Source organism: Dermacentor andersoni, chromosome 1 (assembly GCF_023375885.2).
Source record: "Dermacentor andersoni chromosome 1, qqDerAnde1_hic_scaffold, whole genome shotgun sequence".
Taxonomy (NCBI): Eukaryota; Metazoa; Arthropoda; class Arachnida; order Ixodida; family Ixodidae; genus Dermacentor; species Dermacentor andersoni.
The window spans coordinates 127889771-127908961 of NC_092814.1; the positions used below are offsets into that span (position 1 = coordinate 127889771).

The 19191-nt window shown below is 48.5% G+C and overlaps 1 protein-coding gene across 1 annotated transcript in view; it reads left to right on the top strand.

Annotated features, from left to right (window-relative positions):
• The first annotated feature begins 7602 nt into the window (after positions 1-7602).
• LOC126544148 (N-acetylated-alpha-linked acidic dipeptidase 2-like) overlaps positions 7603-19191 on the top strand; it is a 47423-nt gene continuing 35834 nt past the window's right edge. Inside the window, exons 1-6 of the mRNA XM_072287885.1 lie at positions 7603-7786; positions 8104-8194; positions 8272-8355; positions 9326-9408; positions 15456-15725; positions 17688-17752. Of these exons, the coding sequence (XP_072143986.1) occupies positions 7603-7786; positions 8104-8194; positions 8272-8355; positions 9326-9408; positions 15456-15725; positions 17688-17752 (777 nt within the window). The remainder of the gene's footprint in view (positions 7787-8103; positions 8195-8271; positions 8356-9325; positions 9409-15455; positions 15726-17687; positions 17753-19191) is intronic.

Genomic DNA, 19191 nt, shown 5'->3' on the forward strand with positions numbered 1-19191 from the left:
CGCACCATAGACTGCACTCTTTCCGAGATGGGCCAACCTAGCCACTTAATTTTTTAAATATAGAGAGGGAGGCATGTCGACTAAAATCGACGCGAAAGAAGACAATGTCGAACTACAAGTGCGCAAAAGAAAGGAGAAGCAAATGAAGAAACTCGACATCAATAAACGGAATAGAGGGTCTGGGAGAAATGTAAGATCTGACAATCAAACGAAGAAAATAATGCAGATAATGCAAAGAATAAAATTAAATTAAGGGGTTTTGCGTTCTAAAACCACGATCTGATTATGAGGCACGCCGTAATGGGGAACTCCGGAAATTTGGACCACCTGGGGTTCTTTAACGTATACCTAAATCTAAGTACACGGGTCTTTTCGTATTTCGCCAAGTAGTGCAAAGGTATCATGCAATTTTGCAATATTGCATCACCTTTTGTGCCCCCCCCCCCCCTCCAATATCAGTACACAAATATACGTACCAGATACGTCCACCTCGTCTTCTTTAGCGTCGACTTTGGTTGACACACTTTACCTGTGTTTCTTTCTTTCCTTCTTTCCTTTCTTTTTTTTTTTTTTTTTGAGGAATACTTATTACATCCATAACCAAAAACGTGGAGCGGCTTCGCAAGTTTGCGTCTGCGCTTTCTTCTTCTTTTCTTTTTTGCGCGAGCAGGGGTCCGCTGTGTATGTCAACTATGCGGAGGACTCTGACTTCAATCTTTTGAGCTCTTACAACATTAACGTTACTGGGCGCATATGTTTGATACGAGTCGGGAAGATCGCCAAGGGTGAGCAGGCAAGTTCATATCTTTATCTTACAAAAAATACTACGAAAATGAAGTCTATACCCATCTTGCCTATCTCGAAAACAAACGTTTGCTTATTGCTTGAGTTTCTGATCACGCGGTTGTGCTGCTAGTCATGAAAATGTTCATACATGTTTAGTCTGCGATCCTTTGTACATATGTGTGTTCAGACGTACGGTAAATTTAATGTCTTTGTCATATATATATATATATATATATATATATATATATATATATATTGTCACGTGGTGGTGACGTTGAATAACACAGTAGCAATACTGTGAACGACAAAACAAACTTTTATTGGGCGAACCTGTGCCCACAAAACAGGCTACACTTATAGCACAACGATAGCGGCGAACACGCTCGGCGATCGTCGAAAATCTGATCAGCGGGTCAAGCGCGTCGGCTTTTATAGACCAGTCATCGAATGTTCCAGACTAAACGTTGGGACCCGCATGCCTTCTACAAAGATCTACACCATTCGTGTCAAGCGATGAAATCAGATAACACAAGGTTCGGCGACAACAGACAACGGATAGAAGCATCGATAACTTTCCAGAAACTTCGGATACATGCATGCGCGTCCCGCGCTGTGCGATAACATTTGTTAGGCGCCAAAACGTGTCGCCCGATAAAGATAAGTACACGTGTCAATACCCCCCTCTTAAAAAGCATCGACCCGATGCTTCAAACAAGCGAAAGTAATAAACAAAAGCACTCGTAGCAAAGAAAACAACAAAAATAAGGAAGTTCGTCAGCGTCCGTAAAAGGGTTTAAGGCGCACCACGTGGACCACTTCAGATCGTGCGCGGCGCCGCTGTGAATGCGAAATGCCGTCTGGCACGACCTCATAGTCCAGCGCACCAATACGTCGAACGACCTTGTAAGGTCCGAAATAGCGTCGGAGTAGTTTTTCACTGAGTCCTCGTCGGCGTATCGGGGTCCATACCCAAACGCGGTCGCCGGGCTGGTACTCGACGAAGCGTCGTCGGAGGTTGTAGTGTCGGCTGTCAGTCCTCTGCTGGTTCTTGATCCGCAGGTGGGCGAGCTGTCGGGCTTCTTCGGCGCGCTGGAGATAGCTAGCGACGTCAACATTCTCTTCGTCAGTTACGTGCGGCAGCATGGCGTCAAGCGTCGTCGTCGGGTTCCTGCCGTAAACCAGCTTAAACGGCGTGATCTGTGTTGTTTCTTGCACCGCCGTGTTGTACGCAAAGGTTACGTACGGCAGGATCGCGTCCCACGTCTTGTGTTCGACGTCGACGTACATTGCTAGCATGTCGGCGAGGGTCTTGTTCAGGCGCTCCGTGAGACCATTCGTCTGCGGATGGTAGGCAGTTGTCCTCCTGTGGCTTGTCTGGCTGTACTGCAGAATGGCTTGGGTGAGCTCTGCTGTAAAAGCCGTTCCTCTGTCGGTGATGAGGACTTCTGGGGCACCATGTCGCAGCAGGATGTTCTCGACGAAAAATTTCGCCACTTCGGCTGCGCTGCCTTTTGGTAGAGCTTTAGTTTCAGCAAAGCGGGTGAGATAGTCCGTCGCCACGACGATCCACTTATTCCCGGATGTTGATATCGGAAACGGCCCCAACAAATCCATCCCAATCTGCTGGAATGGTCGGCGAGGAGGTTCGATCGGCTGTAGTAATCCTGCTGGCCTTGTCGGTGGTGTCTTGCGTCGTTGACAGTCTCGGCATGTCTTGACGTAACGGGCGACGTCGGCGGTCAGACGCGGCCAGTAATACCTTTCCTGTATTCTCGACAGCGTCCGGGAGAATCCCAGGTGCCCAGCGGTTGGATCGTCGTGTAGGGCGTGCAGTATTTCTGGACGCAGCGCTGACGGTACAACAAGAAGGTAGCTGGCGCGGACTGGTGAGAAGTTCTTCTTCACGAGCAGGTTGTTTTGTAGCGTGAACGACGACAGCCCGCGCTTAAATGCCCTAGGGACAACGTCGGTGTTTCCTTCCAAATACTCGACGAGGCCTTTTAGCTCCGGGTCTGCTCGTTGCTGTTTAGTGAAGTCTTCCGCGCTTATTATCCCAAGGAAGGCGTCGTCGTCCTCGTCGTCTTGCGGTGGGGGATCGATGGGGGCGCGCGATAAGCAGTCGGCGTCGGAGTGTTTTCTTCCGGACTTGTATATTACCGTGACGTCATATTCTTGTAGTCTGAGGCTCCACCGCGCCAACCGTCCTGAAGGGTCCTTTAAGTTAGCTAGCCAACACAATGCATGATGGTCACTCACGACTTTGAATGGCCTGCCATAGAGGTAAGGGCGGAATTTAGCTATAGCCCAAATGATGGCGAGGCATTCCTTTTCAGTCGTAGAATAGTTGCTTTCCGCTTTTGACAGCGACCGGCTAGCATACGATATCACCCTTTCAAGTCCTTCTTTCCTCTGGACTAGGACGGCACCGAGGCCTAGGCTACTGGCGTCAGTGTGGATTTCTGTATCGGCGTCCTCGTCGAAGTGTGCAAGTACCGGCGGCGACTGCATGCGTCGTTTGAGTTCTTGAAATGCCTTGGCCTGCGGCGTTTCCCACTTGAACGCGACATCACATTTGGTTAGATGTGTTAGCGGCTCCGCGATGCGTGAGAAGTCCTTGACAAAGCGCCTATAGTAGGCACACATGCCAAGGAATCTGCGCACTGCCTTCTTGTCGGTTGGCTGCGGGAACTTTGCGATGGCAGCTGTCTTCTGTGGGTCGGGGCGTACTCCTGATTTGCTGATCACGTGGCCTAGGAACAAAAGCTCATCGTAAGCGAAGCGGCACTTTTCCGGTTTCAGAGTGAGCCCTGATGACTTGATGGCTTCTAACACTGTCGCAAGCCGCCTAAGGTGATCGTCGAAATTTCCGGCGAAGACAACGACGTCATCCAGGTAAACAAGGCACGTCTGCCACTTCAGTCCGGCTAACACCGTGTCCATGACGCGCTGAAACGTTGCAGGCGCCGAGCACAGTCCGAATGGCATGACCTTGAACTCGTAGAGGCCGTCTGGCGTGATGAAGGCAGTCTTTTCGCGATCTCTCTCGTCGACTTCTATTTGCCAGTAGCCAGACTTGAGGTCCATCGACGAGAAGTATTTAGCGTTGCAGAGCCGATCCAATGCGTCGTCTATCCGTGGAAGGGGGTACACATCCTTCTTCGTGATCTTGTTCAGTCGACGATAATCGACGCAGAAGCGTAGGGTTCCGTCCTTTTTCTTTACCAGGACTACAGGAGAGGCCCACGGGCTTTTCGACGGCTGGATGATGTCGTCGCGCAGCATTTCGTCGACTTGTTGCCTAATAGCTTCACGTTCTCGCGTCGAAACTCGGTAAGGGCTCTGGCGGAGTGGTCGAGCGCTCTCTTCGGTTATTATGCGATGCTTTGCAACTGGTGTTTGTCGAATCCTCGATGACGTCGAAAAGCAGTCTTTGTATCGTCGGAGAAGACTTCTGATCTGTTGCTGCTTACTCATAGGAAGACTTGGATTCACGTCGAAGTCTGGTTCGGGGACAATGCTCATCGGGGTAGATGCGGCTGAATCCGAGAGGACAAAGGCATTGCTGGTTTCCACAATTTCCTCGATGTATGCGATTGTCGTGCCCTTGTTGATGTGCTTGAACTCTTGGCTGAAGTTGGTTAGCATAACTTCCACTTGCCCTCCGTGGAGTCGAGCGATCCCTCTTGCGACGCAAATTTCACGGTCGAGCAGTAGATGTTGGTCGCCCTCGATGACGCCTTCTACGTCAGCGGGTGTTTCAGTGCCGACGGAAATAATAATGCTGGCGCGCGGCGGGATGCTCACTTGATCTTCGAGCACACTCAAGGCGTGGTGACTACGACAGCTCTCCGGCGGTATCGCTTGATCTTGAGACAGCGTTATCGATTTCGACTTCAGGTCGATGACTGCGCCATGTTGATTCAGGAAGTCCATGCCGAGAATGACGTCTCGTGAACACTGTTGGAGGACAACGAGGGTGGCAGGGTAAGTCCGGTCATGAACGGTAATTCTTGCCGTGCAGATCCCAGTCGGCGTAATCAGGTGTCCTCCAGCGGTGCGAATTTGAGGGCCTTCCCATGCAGTCTTAACTTTCCTCAACTGGGCGGCGATGGGTCCACTCATGACGGAGTAATCGGCTCCTGTGTCTACTAAGGCGGTGACTGCGTGGCCGTCGAGAAGCACGTCGAGGTCGGTGGTTCTTTGTCTTGCGTTACAGTTAGGTCTCGGCGTCGGATCACGGCTGCGTCGTGTTGAACTGAAGCTGGAACGTCGTGTCGTCAAGTCGTCTTTCGTCGGTGTAGTCTTGGCTTCCTGACTTCGTCGGGACGGCGGCGTGTCGTCATTAGGTCGTCGAGATGGTTTCTTCGTCGTCTTCGTCGGCGGCGGAGGATCTTCGTCAGTTCGACGAACAGCAACCGCACCTCCATCGGTTGCTGCTTTTAGTTTTCCGGATATGGGCTCGCAGAGCGGCCCCGGGCTGGGCCGGTGTATGGTCGGCGCTGCGGCGATAGGTAGCGGCCTGGTGACGGCGAACGGGACGGCTGTCGAGGGCTCCACTGAGTAGCGGCGAGGTAATCGGCGATGTCACGTGGGCGCTCGCCAAGCTGTGGACGCGGCGCGTTGACGGCGAACCCTCTCAGTCCCAAGTCGCGGTAAGGGCATCGGCGGTACACATGGCCGGCTTCTCCGCAGTGATAGCAGAGTGGACGGTGGTCGGGGGCTCGCCAAATGTCCGTCTTCCTCGCGTAGGTGCGCTGGGCGACGGGTGGGCGTGCTGGCGGCGGCGGCGGCGGACGACGGAATTGCGTCGTTGCAGGGCCCTGGCGTGGTCGCGGAGGGGGACCCTGACGGCGTGCGACGGCGGCGTAGGTCATCGCTTCTGCCTGGGGCTGCGGTAATTGAGGTTGCACCTCAGGAACCCCAAGCGATCGCTGAACCTCATCTTTCACGATGTCAGCGATCGAAGCTACTTGAGGCTGCGACGAAGGCAGGACCTTGCGCAGTTCTTCGCGCACAATGGCCCTGATGGTCTCTTGAAGGTCGTCCGAACCCAGTCCTTGGATGGCATACTGCGGCGTGTGCCCCTGGCGGTTATATTGCCGGGTGCGCATCTCCAGAGTTTTCTCGATCGTCGATGCCTCTGCAGAAAACTCAGCCACAGTCTTTGGTGGGTTACGAATAAGTCCGGCGAAAAGGTCTTGCTTGACGCCGCGCATCAGGAAGCGAACTTTTTTCTCCTCCGACATTTCCGGGTCGGCGTGCCGGAAAAGACGGGCCATCTCCTCCGTGAAGATCGCGATCGTCTCGTTTGGCAGCTGCACTCTGGTTTCTAGTAGAGCTTGGGCTCGCTCTTTTCGCACGACGCTTGTAAACGTGTGCAAGAAGCCGCTTCGGAAAAGGTCCCACGTCGTTAAGGTGGCTTCCCGATTCTCGAACCACGTCCTGGCGGCGTCTTCCAATGCGAAATAGACATGCCGCAGCTTGTCGTCGCTGTCCCAACTGTTAAACTTAGCGATCCTCTCATACGTTTCGAGCCAGGTTTCCGGGTCCTCGAATGTTGATCCACGGAACGTCGGAGGTTCCCTGGGCTGCTGCAGCACGATGGGGGACGCTGGGGCTGCCATTGGGGTTGCCTTGTCCACAATCTTCTTGGTCTTCTCAGGTAGAAGTCCGTGCTCCGGGGGCAGCTGTTGAAGACGGCGGCTTGCTCGATGTTCCGGGACGGCGCTGGTGTCGTCTTTGCGGTCCGGGCTTGAATTACGGCTTGTCGGGGGCGTTCGGTACATGAACGCACAAGCACCTCCACCAGATGTCACGTGGTGGTGACGTTGAATAACACAGTAGCAATACTGTGAACGACAAAACAAACTTTTATTGGGCGAACCTGTGCCCACAAAACAGGCTACACTTATAGCACAACGATAGCGGCGAACACGCTCGGCGATCGTCGAAAATCTGATCAGCGGGTCAAGCGCGTCGGCTTTTATAGACCAGTCATCGAATGTTCCAGACTAAACGTTGGGACCCGCATGCCTTCTACAAAGATCTACACCATTCGTGTCAAGCGATGAAATCAGATAACACAAGGTTCGGCGACAACAGACAACGGATAGAAGCATCGATAACTTTCCAGAAACTTCGGATACATGCATGCGCGTCCCGCGCTGTGCGATAACATTTGTTAGGCGCCAAAACGTGTCGCCCGATAAAGATAAGTACACGTGTCAATATGCATTACAGATTGAAGTGAGCACATTAGGAAACAACACACACTTTACACGTACATGAGTCATGACAAAAACATTAAATTTACCGTACGTCTGAACACACATATGTGCAAAGGATCGCAGACTAAACATGTTTGAACATTTTCATGACTAGCAGCACAACCACGTGATCGCAAAAGATGATGTGAGCGAGATAACCTACGTACATTGCGCTGTATTCATGGCATGAATGAATAAACAAAAAAAGCTAAAATGGCTTTCCACATCAATTCATTTGCCGCCAATCGCATATATATATATATATATATATATATATATATATATATATATATGCGATTGGCGGCAAATGAATTGATGTGGCAAGCCATTTTAGCTTTTTTTGTTTATTCATTCATGCCATGAATACAGCGCAATGTACGTAGGTTATCTCGCTCACATCATCTTTTGCGAATTGCTACATCAGTCGGTTCTCGCACGATGCCTACAGTATCGAGGAAAGGAGTATCACAAACATCGGTTTATTGTAAGGAACGAAGACTCTAGGGAAAAAAAGAAATTGTAATCAACTTCCGCACCGCGTGCACAGATAATGAACGTCCAAGCACGAGGTGCCATTGGAGCAATCTTCTTCCTGAGCTCACTGGACGTCTCAGCCGCAGTGAATCGAAGCGACAGCTTTCCTGAGCCCATCTGGATTGGTGACAACGCCCTGCAACATGGGACAGTGGCCAGGCTTCTAGGCGACCCCCTGACGCCCGGTTACCCCTCGCACGGTGAGGCGCACGCCATACGGGGTTAGTCGGGCCACACAGTGACAGAGCAACGTGTGCAGTATAGTGACTTAAGTGTGGCTGCTATGAGGCCGGCATTTCGTGCGGCGACTGAGTGAAAAGGCCGCGCATTTGCTCAGTTGTACGAAGTGTAGAACCACTCCGGAAAAGCTATTTCGGGGCATCCAGGGCACCCGTGGCAAGGCGCGGCTAGTGGATGGTCTATCGCCATGTGCTGGATGCTGTTCCTTATCACAGACACAGCGCAGGTCCTCGGTGTCTGCGCACTCTGAGCCCGTGGATCGGTTTTTATACGGCAGGTGGCCTGCATCGGCTGAGCGTGCAAGAATCTGGCCTGCCCTCCATCCCAGCGCAGCCGATAAACGAGGACGATGCCCGAGACATATTCCGGTAAGAAGTCTTCACCGACCCCTTTACCTGAACGAAAGCACGTGACGCCGAAAGTTAGGCGGCGCGATTTCGCGCAGGTACATGACGGAAGCAGCGTGTCCTGAGCAGTGGGATCCCCACTTGAATGTCCAGTGCGCCCTTGTTTTGGATCCCCACACGACGTAAGCATGAAACTATCGAGCTCTTTGTCGCAATCGCGTCGTTGAGACCAATTTAACTGCGGGAGCTGTCTCAAGTTGCGCTGCATGAGTCATGTGAACCGAACCAACAGCCGTTGCGGATATGTAAGCCCTAAAGTAAAGCGCAAGCTTACTCACGCTGGATTCATCGGGAAAGATGGGTGCAGAATGCGGTTGAATCGAGATCCCATTATCGAGACTATACGATTGTGTGTCGACCCGCACAGTTGGCAACGTTGTGTGCGCACTTTTCCTCTGTTATTAAGGCGAAAGACTTAATTCGGCCATCCGGAAAGAAAATTTGGCCATCCGGAAAATTCAATGGCACCAAAATTGATGTCATGAAAATTGATTGTGCAACCATTGATGATCGAACCCACGACCTTTGGTGTTAAGTCGACGTTAATTAAGACACAGTTAATTCTTATAGAGTTATTTAAGGCACAGGAACCTACGACTTTTCGTGAGAGTCGAACTCACGATCTTTGGTGTTTATTAGGGCGAAGTTAATTAAGACACATTTAATTAAGGTATAGTACATTAAGGCACTCGAACCCACAACCTCTGGGTGGGAGAAAACAAGTAACGGGAAGTAACTACGCATTCTAATGACAATCTCAAAGTAACTTAATGAATGTCTCGTGAGCGCGCAGACTTTCGCCTTCATCCTCTTCAGCGTATGCTCAAGTCACTGTCAACTTTCTTCACACCACAAATGGCCTTCGGACCATGCTGCCGAAGCTAAACAGGGCACGTACTAGGTTTATATCTGCAATTACGAAACTCATCTTCGTTACTATGATGATTAATTGTGCTTTCTTTCTGTAACGTTACTTTATAGAGGGAAAACTGCAAACTCGATCCACACGCGTTCTTTTATCGCCTCGAAAGAACAGCTGCGTAGTCACCGGCTGACTGAACAGCGGCAGGCGCTCTTGTTTCCCGGTGGCAGGCTCCGGATAAGGACGCACAACATCATGACTGTCGCCACATTCGAGAACGTCATCGGCATGTGGAGGGGAAACATCGAACCAGGTAAGCGCCGCAAAAGCATCTCAATAAAGTCGCACAGAAAAGCCTTCACAAGTAACAGCTAAGTCTGCATATACGGCCGCATGATTTTATTTCTCCCTATTAAAAAAGCAGGCAGATCCAACGCAGTATTGTAATCTAAATGACGCGAAGCTTGCTTGAGTTTAGCGAGCTAGCAGCAGTAGCGGAGGACGCGACCACAGCCTCGTCGCCTGTAGGTTGTTGACTGCCTCCGCGTCACGAGGACGAAGGCGATGTATCATACGAGGGCGAATCAGAAAGTCCTTGCGCCTACTTTTTATCAGCCAAAATAAGGTACGTGCAGGTAATTACAAATATACGTGCTATTCTACGTGCCTTACGCTATTTTTCCGCATAGTCCACACACCGGTTCAGACCCATTTGTCCCATCGCAGCACTAAATTTGAAATGCCCCTGTGGTCAATCAGCGACGCACGCGGCCTCCCCCAACGCTCATTGTCATGCAAAGTCTTCACGGCTTTTTGCCAACTCAAGACGCCACCACCTCACACTTCTCAAAGCGAGACACCTTTCCTCATACGTGGGATGCATTTGCCTGTGGATTTCGATGGGCGTTCGTCCCTTGCTCCAGAGAAAACGAATCACACTTTGTTGCTCGTACGCCGTGGACGTGTGAAGCACAACCGCCATCTTCAACAACTGACAGCAAAATATGAGCAAAGACTTCCTGGTTCGCCTTCGCATATATGCTTGTCGAGGGAAAAATGTCAATGAGAGTATGTATGGGCACAAAGAAGTACGACACATATTGAAATACAGTATAGAATCTTGTTAAACGGAGCATCAAGGTGCCGGAGAGATATATTCCAGTAAACAGGAGTTTCGTTTATCGAGAAAGATGTGCAGGGGTGCAGCATTATATTTTATACACCCTCTTAACACTGTTGTCAGAAATGTGGAGTATAAAGAAATGAATGTAGCTACTAGGTAAAAAAAATAGATAACAGAGAACCACAAGGTGCTTAGCATTTACTCTGGAGCCACTACAGTCCCCGACCGATAATTCAGACTCAGCAAGGACCGCGCACAAGTCCAAATGAACGGAAGTCCAAAATAACGAATTCGCCAGAAGATAAATGACCTAATTATTCGTCACGTGACAATAAATAGAAAACGACAAATAAAAAGGTCGCCAAACACGTTGCGGCATGCACGTGTGCTTGCGTGCGACCTGGCCAGTCTGTACTTCGGCGATCGTCGTGCTGTCGACACAGATAGACCAAAGTGCGGTTAATGGGTGACCCAATTCTGCATCCTCTGTGAACTTGAACAGAGGATCGGCCGCGCTCCAATATCCGAATAAGAGAGGCTTTTTCTGTAACCGTATTTTTTCGGTCAATCCGTCGCTTCATTGGACAGTAGGCAGGTATAAATATATACAGCAAATTATTTAATAAGCAGATGAGTACACATTATATATATATATATATATATATATATATATATATATATATATATATATATATATATATATATATATATATATATATATATATATATATATATATATATATATATATATGGTGTCCCAGCTAACTCTAGCCAGAGTTTTAAAATATGCATAATCCACGTAGCTGGACAGAACCAAGGTCAGAACCAGTCGCGCGGCAATTGTGCATGCATTTGTGGGCTTCTTTCACGCTCGGAAAAACACTTTTATATAGCACGTATCGAGCAACAGAAAGCTGTATCGGGAGTTTTTCACGTTGCTCTGCAATTTTCTCATTTACACTTTTCATCTAATTATAATATTTGAGAAGGTAACCAATTAAGCCTAATTATATATTTAGGCGGAATGCAAAAAAAAAAAAAAATAATCTGAGTATCTACAAGCGACGGCAAACAACATTACCGTGATTCTGTCCAGCTACCTGGCATTTGCATATTTTTAAATCTTGGTGCATGATAGTTGGGACACCCTGTAGATAAAGTGAAGCACAGGATCAAGGGGTTGCGGCAGTACAGGAAGCCAGAAACAAAATAAGCACGTAAGGAAAAAAATTTCCCTTTCGCCCGAAAGGCGAAGCATTGATTGCGGTATAGCAAACTGCTAAACAGCTATAAGAGTAAGGTTAGCAGACTTATCGACCGTATAAATTCTAGTAAACCTTCGCTTACTAAATAAATTACCGAGCACTGTGTCGAACCAACGCTTCACGCTGCCTCTAGCCTTGCCCGTCTCCGAAGCTTGACATGACGCGACTTTCGAACACTAGGCGCGCGAAAACAGCGCACACGACGTCACAAGAGATATGTGCTCCCTAGTCATTGCACCTCGCCGCAATTAAATTATAGTGATTAATATATCAATTATTAAATTATTAGTGATATTAAGGACAAAGAACAAAAAGTAGGCAACGTATACGCTCTGTGAAGACTGTGGAACGGCACTCCTTTTGTGATATGGGGTTTGACGTGTGCCATTCTATATAGGGCCTTGCTACATGACTAAATGCGATTCTACGTGGCAGTCGGTTTCGTCACAACTCTCACAGGCCACAGAAGTTGTGTTTGGGGAGTTTACTTTTTCTTTACTTTCTTGGCGCTGAAAAAGCCAACTTCAAGCAGTGCAGTGAAGTCAACTTTCTCTAGAACGAAACAATTTTTTATAGCTGTTCTGCAAATAAATATATTATTCTGAGTGATTTTCTGACATTTGTTTAATGTTCCGATTCAATAAAGCACTTAGAAAAGATTGGCATTTTGGAAACGCCGCTTAAAAGATAATTCGGGAGGTAAAGGACTAAAAATATGTGAACTCAATGCAAGTAAATCTAGCTACAAACACAGAAGATTAGTTGCTTTACTTCACTGACAACCTCAGGCACTACAACATAACTTATGGTTTCACACATACTTACCTACAAAACTGGACAAAATGCGTGCGTCTTTGGTATGACACAGCACTCATAATGCATAATTTACCAAAATAAAATTAACTGGTAACCTGAAGAAACCAAGGTTAACCTTCACTAGATCACGAGTAGGTAGCTTCACGCGCAGGTGGCTAGCTGAAACAGTATGCTGTGCCAAGACTCTGAGGCGAACAAGGGTGCTGAGCGTTATGTGCACTGCCTCGGGGTAACGGACGCAACAGTACGATAATACCTGCTTTCCTGTTCTTGCTCTTGCCACATCAACCTGTTCATCATCATCATCATCATCATAGTCATCATCATCATCATCAGCCTGGTTACGCCCACTGCAATGAAAAGGCCTCTCCCATACTTCTCCAACTACCCCGGTCATGTGCTAATTGCGGCCACGTTGTCCCTGCAAACTTCTTAATCTTATCCACCCACCTAACTTTCTGCCGCCCCCTGCTACGCTTCCCTTCCCTTGGAATCCAGTCTGTAACCCTTAATGACCATCGGTTATCTTCCCTCCTCATTACGTGTCCTGCCCATGCCCATTTCTTTTTATTGATTTCAACTAAGATGTCATTAACTCGCGTTTGTTCCCTCACCCAATCTGCTCTTTTCTTATCCCTTAACGTTACACCCATCATTCTTCTTTCCATAGCTCGTTGCGTCGTCCTCAATTTAAGTAGAACCCTTGTCGTAAGCCTCCAGGTTTCTGCCCCGTACGTGAGTACTGGTAAGATACAGCTGTTTTATACACTTTTCTCTTGAGGGATAATGGCAACCTGCTGTTCATTATCTGAGAATGCCTGCCAAATGCACCCCAACCCATTCTTATTCTTCTGATTATTTCAATCTCATGATCCGGATCCGCGGTCACTACCTGCCCTAAGTAGATGTATTCCCTTACCACTTCCAGTGCCTCGCTGCCTATCGTAAACTGCTGTTCTCTTCCGAGACTGTTAAACATGACTTTAGTTTTCTGCAGATTCATTTTTAGACCCACCCTTCTGCATTGCCTCTCCAGGTCAGTGAGCCTGCATTGCAATTGGCCCCCTGAGTTACTAACTAAGCAAGGCAATATCATCAGCGAATCGCAAGTTACTAAGGTAATATGGATTAACTCTTATCCCCAATTCTCCCCAATCCAGATCTCTGAATACCTCCTGTAAACACGCTGTGAATAGCATTGGAGAGATCGTATCTCCCTGCCTGACGCCTTTCTTTATTGGGATTTTGTTGCTTTCTTTATGGAGGACCACGGTGGCTGTGGAACTGCTATAGATATCTTTCCGTATTTTTACATACGGCTCGTCTGCACCCTGAATCCGTAATGTCTCCATGACTGCTGAGGTTTCGATTGAGTCAAACGCTTTCTCGTAATCAATGAAAGCTATATATAAGGGTTGGTTATATTCCGCACATTTCTCTATCACCTGATTGATAGTGTGAATAATGTCTGTTGTTGAGTAGCCTTTACGGAATCCTGCCTGGTCCTTTGGTTGACAGAAGGCTAAGGTGTTCCTGATTCTATTTGCGATTACCTTAGTAAATACTTTGTAGGCAACGGACAGTAAGCTGATCGGTATATAATTTTCCAAGTCTTTTGCGTCCCCTTTCTTATGGATTAGGATTATGTTAGCGTTCTTCCAAGATTCCGGTACGCTCGAGGCCATGAGGCATTGCGTATACAGGGTGGCCAGTTTCTCTAGAACAATCTGCCCACCATCCTTCAACTAATCTGCTGTTACCTGATCCTCCCCAGCTGCCTTCCCCCTTTGCATAGCTCCCAAGGCTTTCTTTGCTTCTTCCGGCGTTACATGGTGGGATTTCGAATTCCTCTAGACTATTCTCTGTTCCATTATCGTCGCGGGTGCCACTGGTACTGTATAAATCTCTATAGAACTCCTCAGCCACTTGAACTATCTCATCCATATTAGTAATGATATTGCCGGCTTTGTCTCTTAACGCATACATCTGATTCTTACCAATTCCCAGTTTCTTCTTCACTGCTTTTAGGCTTCCTCCGTTCCTGAGAGCATATTCAATTCTATCCATATTATACTTCCTTATGTCAGCTGCCTTACGCTTATTGATTAACTTGGAAAGTTCTGCCAGTTCTATTCTAGCTGTAGGGTTAGAGGTCTGTTAATCGCGATTAAATCACCAATGGAAAAATTGGAGAACCAGAATTGCCCCGAACCCAAGTCACTACTGGTAATAAAATCATCTACAGCGCTTCTCGATTGGGTACCGCACAGCTACAGTTGATATGCCGCGGAGGGGCCGAGCCCCTCCTTAAAAAATTGAAGGGGTGGGATACGGGCTCTCCCCCCCCCCCTCCCTGCCCTTAAGCACTGCACATATTTCGCCAAAGTCAATTGACACAGCTATGCATAGGAAATATTCTGCGAAAAAATTATTCGGGAAAATTAAGTCTCAGTGATAAAGAACACACTAGCTTACCGAGTTGATGCTATGTAGAGAGGTAAACGACGAAAAAAAAGAAAAGAAAAAAAGATAGAGGAAGGATTAATGGGTGTCTCCCTAAAGAATGTTTCGCATGGCCAAACAACACTTTTAATTTAACTTTTTAATTTTGACAGCACTGTTTAGTTAAACATGTATGTCGATACATTTTCGATATGTACGAATATCTCTAATCTGCATACTTGTGTATCATTGTGTCCAAAAATATTTTGCTCCGTCACCCCAGAGTGTCAAGTTTTTCTCCGTAAGCATACTTTTACACTGGGTAGAATAGGACGAGTATCTTTAGTCCATTATTTTAGTATTGTAGCCTCACGAACTCCTTGATAACTGAAAAAGTATTATTTGTTACTTGCCACTACCACCAGAAGAGGTGAAATGCATTATTAGACAAACCGAAAAACGGCTCGCTGCTTCTTCTTACGCAATGTGGTCTTCAAAGATGGCAGCTACCAGTCTGTCCTGCACATTATGGTGGTAGTTAGACATATCGCGATATGCGCGAATTCGATCGCAATGTCAGTTTGACGTAAGCAATACGTTGATAACGTTGATAACGTTGATGAAGCTGCGGTTGCAGGATGATAGCGCGTAATTCGCTATAACCTATAGTTCGCTACATCGGGTTTCGTCATTGCTGCCATTTCCCTGGAGCAGACCGGCTGGTGGTACTGGGCGCCAGGGCCTCGCGGATAATGACCAGCCCAAACCTCCAGAACCAGTGGTTTCCCGTAAGCCAGCTCCTGCAGCAGACCATCGCCTTCCGAGCCCTGCGCCGCATGGGATGGCGTCCGCGGCGCAGCCTCGCCTTCGTGCTCTGGCACTCGGACGAGCACGGCGCCCAGGGCTCCGCCGAGTGGGTCGAGGACCGCGCCGGCCTGCTCCGCAAAGGGGGCGTGCTCTACGTGGACAACAGCCCGGTCGTAGGTACGCAAGCAGCGCTTGCGCTCTTGGCTTTTCTGTGTCAAGCAACGTAAAAATACAAACACTCTTGTTAAGCACATAGCCGAAGGCTGTTCGTCTGTGGTCTAATCCATATATTAACAATAGCCTAGTATAATAATAATAGCCTAGTATCGCAAATAAAAAAAATGTAGCGATTTCTTCAACTGGATTCTATGCCACTCTTATCATCCAGCGTTCACGGCCGGCTGATCCTATGATGACGCGGGCGGAGCGCCACTCCGACTACTGACGAAGCGCGAAAATGAATGGAATGGAATAGAATCGTTAGATAAGCGCAGCCCAGATTACTTGAGCAATCGCAAACAATACGTAGAGGCATGTGGCCAACATTCGGCAGTCGAACCATAACGTCATAAGTATCCAAAGGGAATGCACTTGGTCACTTGGTCCCTTACTTTTCCTTTTACATGTTGATAATGTAAGCGTAGGCGACTCTGGTATTAACACTCGATTATTCTCGGATGATTTGTTTGTGTTCAGATATGACAACTTGAACAAAACAAAAAACTTAACAGCCGCAAGGTCCGCCTCCTGGTTAGTCGATCTTACGTAGACATCTGTTCGAGGAAGGGCAGGGGGAGGGGACGGTTCCAGCACACCCGCATGATGTGGTGTGGTCGGGGTATACCCTTTGCATGAGCGTAATTCACGGCGGGACCCTGTATGTGCACGAATTAAATATTGGTGGATGGGAGAAGGTAATGTGCCTGTCTGGGCTATATATGCAGGCACCGCTCTCTGCTTAAGTTGGTCGCGGAGACGCAAATTTGGCGCAGATGCTTCGGTATTTACTCAGGGTGAGGCGAAGTAGTGCGGCAGAGGTCATCTTAGAATCGGGGATGCTGAACTCCTTAAATGATTCCTCCCTAGCCAGCTGATTTGCTGTTTCGTTGCCCGGTATCTCTGCGTATGGAAATCCAAGATTCATTTGGAAATATTGAATCAATCAATTAATTAATTAGTTATTAGATTATTTAGCAGATTAATTAAAGTACATGATTTCCATAGGGACATAGAGATGCGCCTGAATATGCACGAAGACGTTGATTGGTAGTGCGTTTGCTTGCAAAAACCGACCGGCGGGCTTTTTTAGTTTGTATAGATGTAGCAGTGAGGAAAGTGTTGCAAAGCGCGTTTTACTGAATGAATGAATTCTGGGGTCCTACATGCCAAAACAACGATTCGATTATGAAGCACGCCATAGTGGGGGATGGCAGATTAATTTTGACCACTAGGGGATCTTTAACGTGCCCCCAATGCATGGGACACAAACGTTTTTGCATTTTGTCCCCATCGAAATGCGGCCGCCGCGGCCGGAATTGGATCCCGTGACCAGTGTGTTTTACTGCTATGGTATTATGGCCCATGTAGCTCCGTCATGGTGGGCAAATGGTGCCTTAATTGTTTTGCACTATTTCCTCCATATGTCCGTGCACTATTTCCTCCATACGTTCGTCCGCTGCTACAGAGCACATCAGTTCTTAGCCTAACAAGAATGTGTATGTTATGTCCTTCGTTTATTACTTTTCGCAAAGAAAAAAAAAGAGCTTTCTCTCCCATGCAATTTCTCAGGCGCAATCAGTTTTGGAAGCCTTGACTTCCGTTTCCGTTTTTAATAGTTAGCGACGCTGCTCATAGGTGGAGGCGACCATATCGTCTGCTTCTTGATGGCGATAACACAAATAAAAAAGGCCAGCTCAGCCGTTATGGCGGCTGAACAGATAACATGCTGCAGCTAGTGACTGCAACTTGGGTGCAATCTTGAAGTGATCGTATACGGTTGCGATGTGACGCAAGAAAAATGTACTGACGCGCACCGAGGCTTAGCGACCTCTGTACTCTGGTCGTGACGCAGGAGTGCACACTCTACTCGACTTTCGTGCTGCATTAATAAAAAAAAAATGTGCAATGGTGTTGTTCCAGGAAGTCTGTTCGAACCGCACGCGTCCCCGGGCCTGTTTTCATCGCTGAGAGAAATAACAAGCAGGGTGAGTGTAGAAAGCCCGAAATCAACACAAATAAGCGGAGTGTACAGCGCTCAGCGACTGAAATGCGATGCTGGGACATGCATGGCGCTTCTTGCGCCACTGCATGCATGGTGAGCGCCCAGCGATCGCTGAGGGTGCCGAGTGCAGTCAGACTGCATCACAAAGACATGTGATACAAAAATGTATTGACACGCGTACTTATCTTTATCGGGCGACCACGTTTGGCCGCCTAACAAATGTTATCGCACAGCGCGGGACGCGCCTGCCTGTATCCGAAGTTTCTGGAAAGTTATCGATGCTTCTATCCACTGTCTGTTGTCGCCGAACCTTGTGTTATCTGATTTCATCGCCTGACGCGAATGGTGTAGAACTTTGTGGAAGGCACGCGGGTCCCAACGATTAGTCTGGAACATTCGACGATTCTGTATAAAAGCCGACGCGCTTGACCCGCTGATGAGATTCTCGACGATCGCCGCCTGTGTTCGCCGCTTTCGTTGTGCTATAAGTGTAGCCTGTTTTGTGGGCACAGGTTCGCCCAATAAAATCGAGTTTTGCCTTTCACAGTATTGCTACTGTGTTCTTAACGTCACCGCCACGTGACATCTGGTGGAGGTGCTTTCGTTCATGTACCGGACGCCCCCGACAAGCCGTGATCCAAGCCCGGACCGCAAAGTGAACACAAACGTAGTCCCGGAGCCTCGAGCAAGCCGCCGTCTTCAACAGCTGCCCCCGGAGCACGGACTCCTACCTGAGAAGACCAAGAAGATTGTGGACAAGGCAACCCCAATGGCAGCCACAGCGTCCCCCATCGTGCTGCAGCAGCCCAGGGAACCTCCGACCTTCCGCGGATCAACATTCGAGGACCCGGAAACCTGGCTCGAGACGTATGAGAGGGTCGCTACGTTTAACAGTTGGGACAGTGACGACAAGCTGCGGCATGTCTATTTCGCACTGGAAGACGCCGCCAGGACCTGGTTCGAGAATCGAGAAGCCACCTTAACGACCTGGGACCTGTTCCGAAGCAGCTTCTTGCAAACGTTTACAAGCGTCGTGCGAAAAGAGCGAGCCCAAGCACTACTAGAAACCAGAGTGCAGCTGCCAAACGAGACGATCGCGATCTTCACGGAGGAGATGGCCCGTCTTTTCCGGCACGCCGACCCGGAAATGTCAGAGGATAAAAAAGTCCGCTTCCTGATGCGGGGCGTCAAGCAAGAACTTTTCGCAGGACTTATTCGTAACCCGCCGAAGACCGTAGCTGAGTTTTCTGCAGAGGCATCGACGATCGAGAAAACTCTGGAGATGCGCACCCGGCAATATAACCGCCAGGGGCTCACGCCGCAGTACGCCATCCAAGGACTGGATTCCGACAACCTTCAGGAGACCATCAGGGCCATTGTGCGCGAAGAACTGCGCAAGGTCCTGCCTTCGTCGCAGCCCCA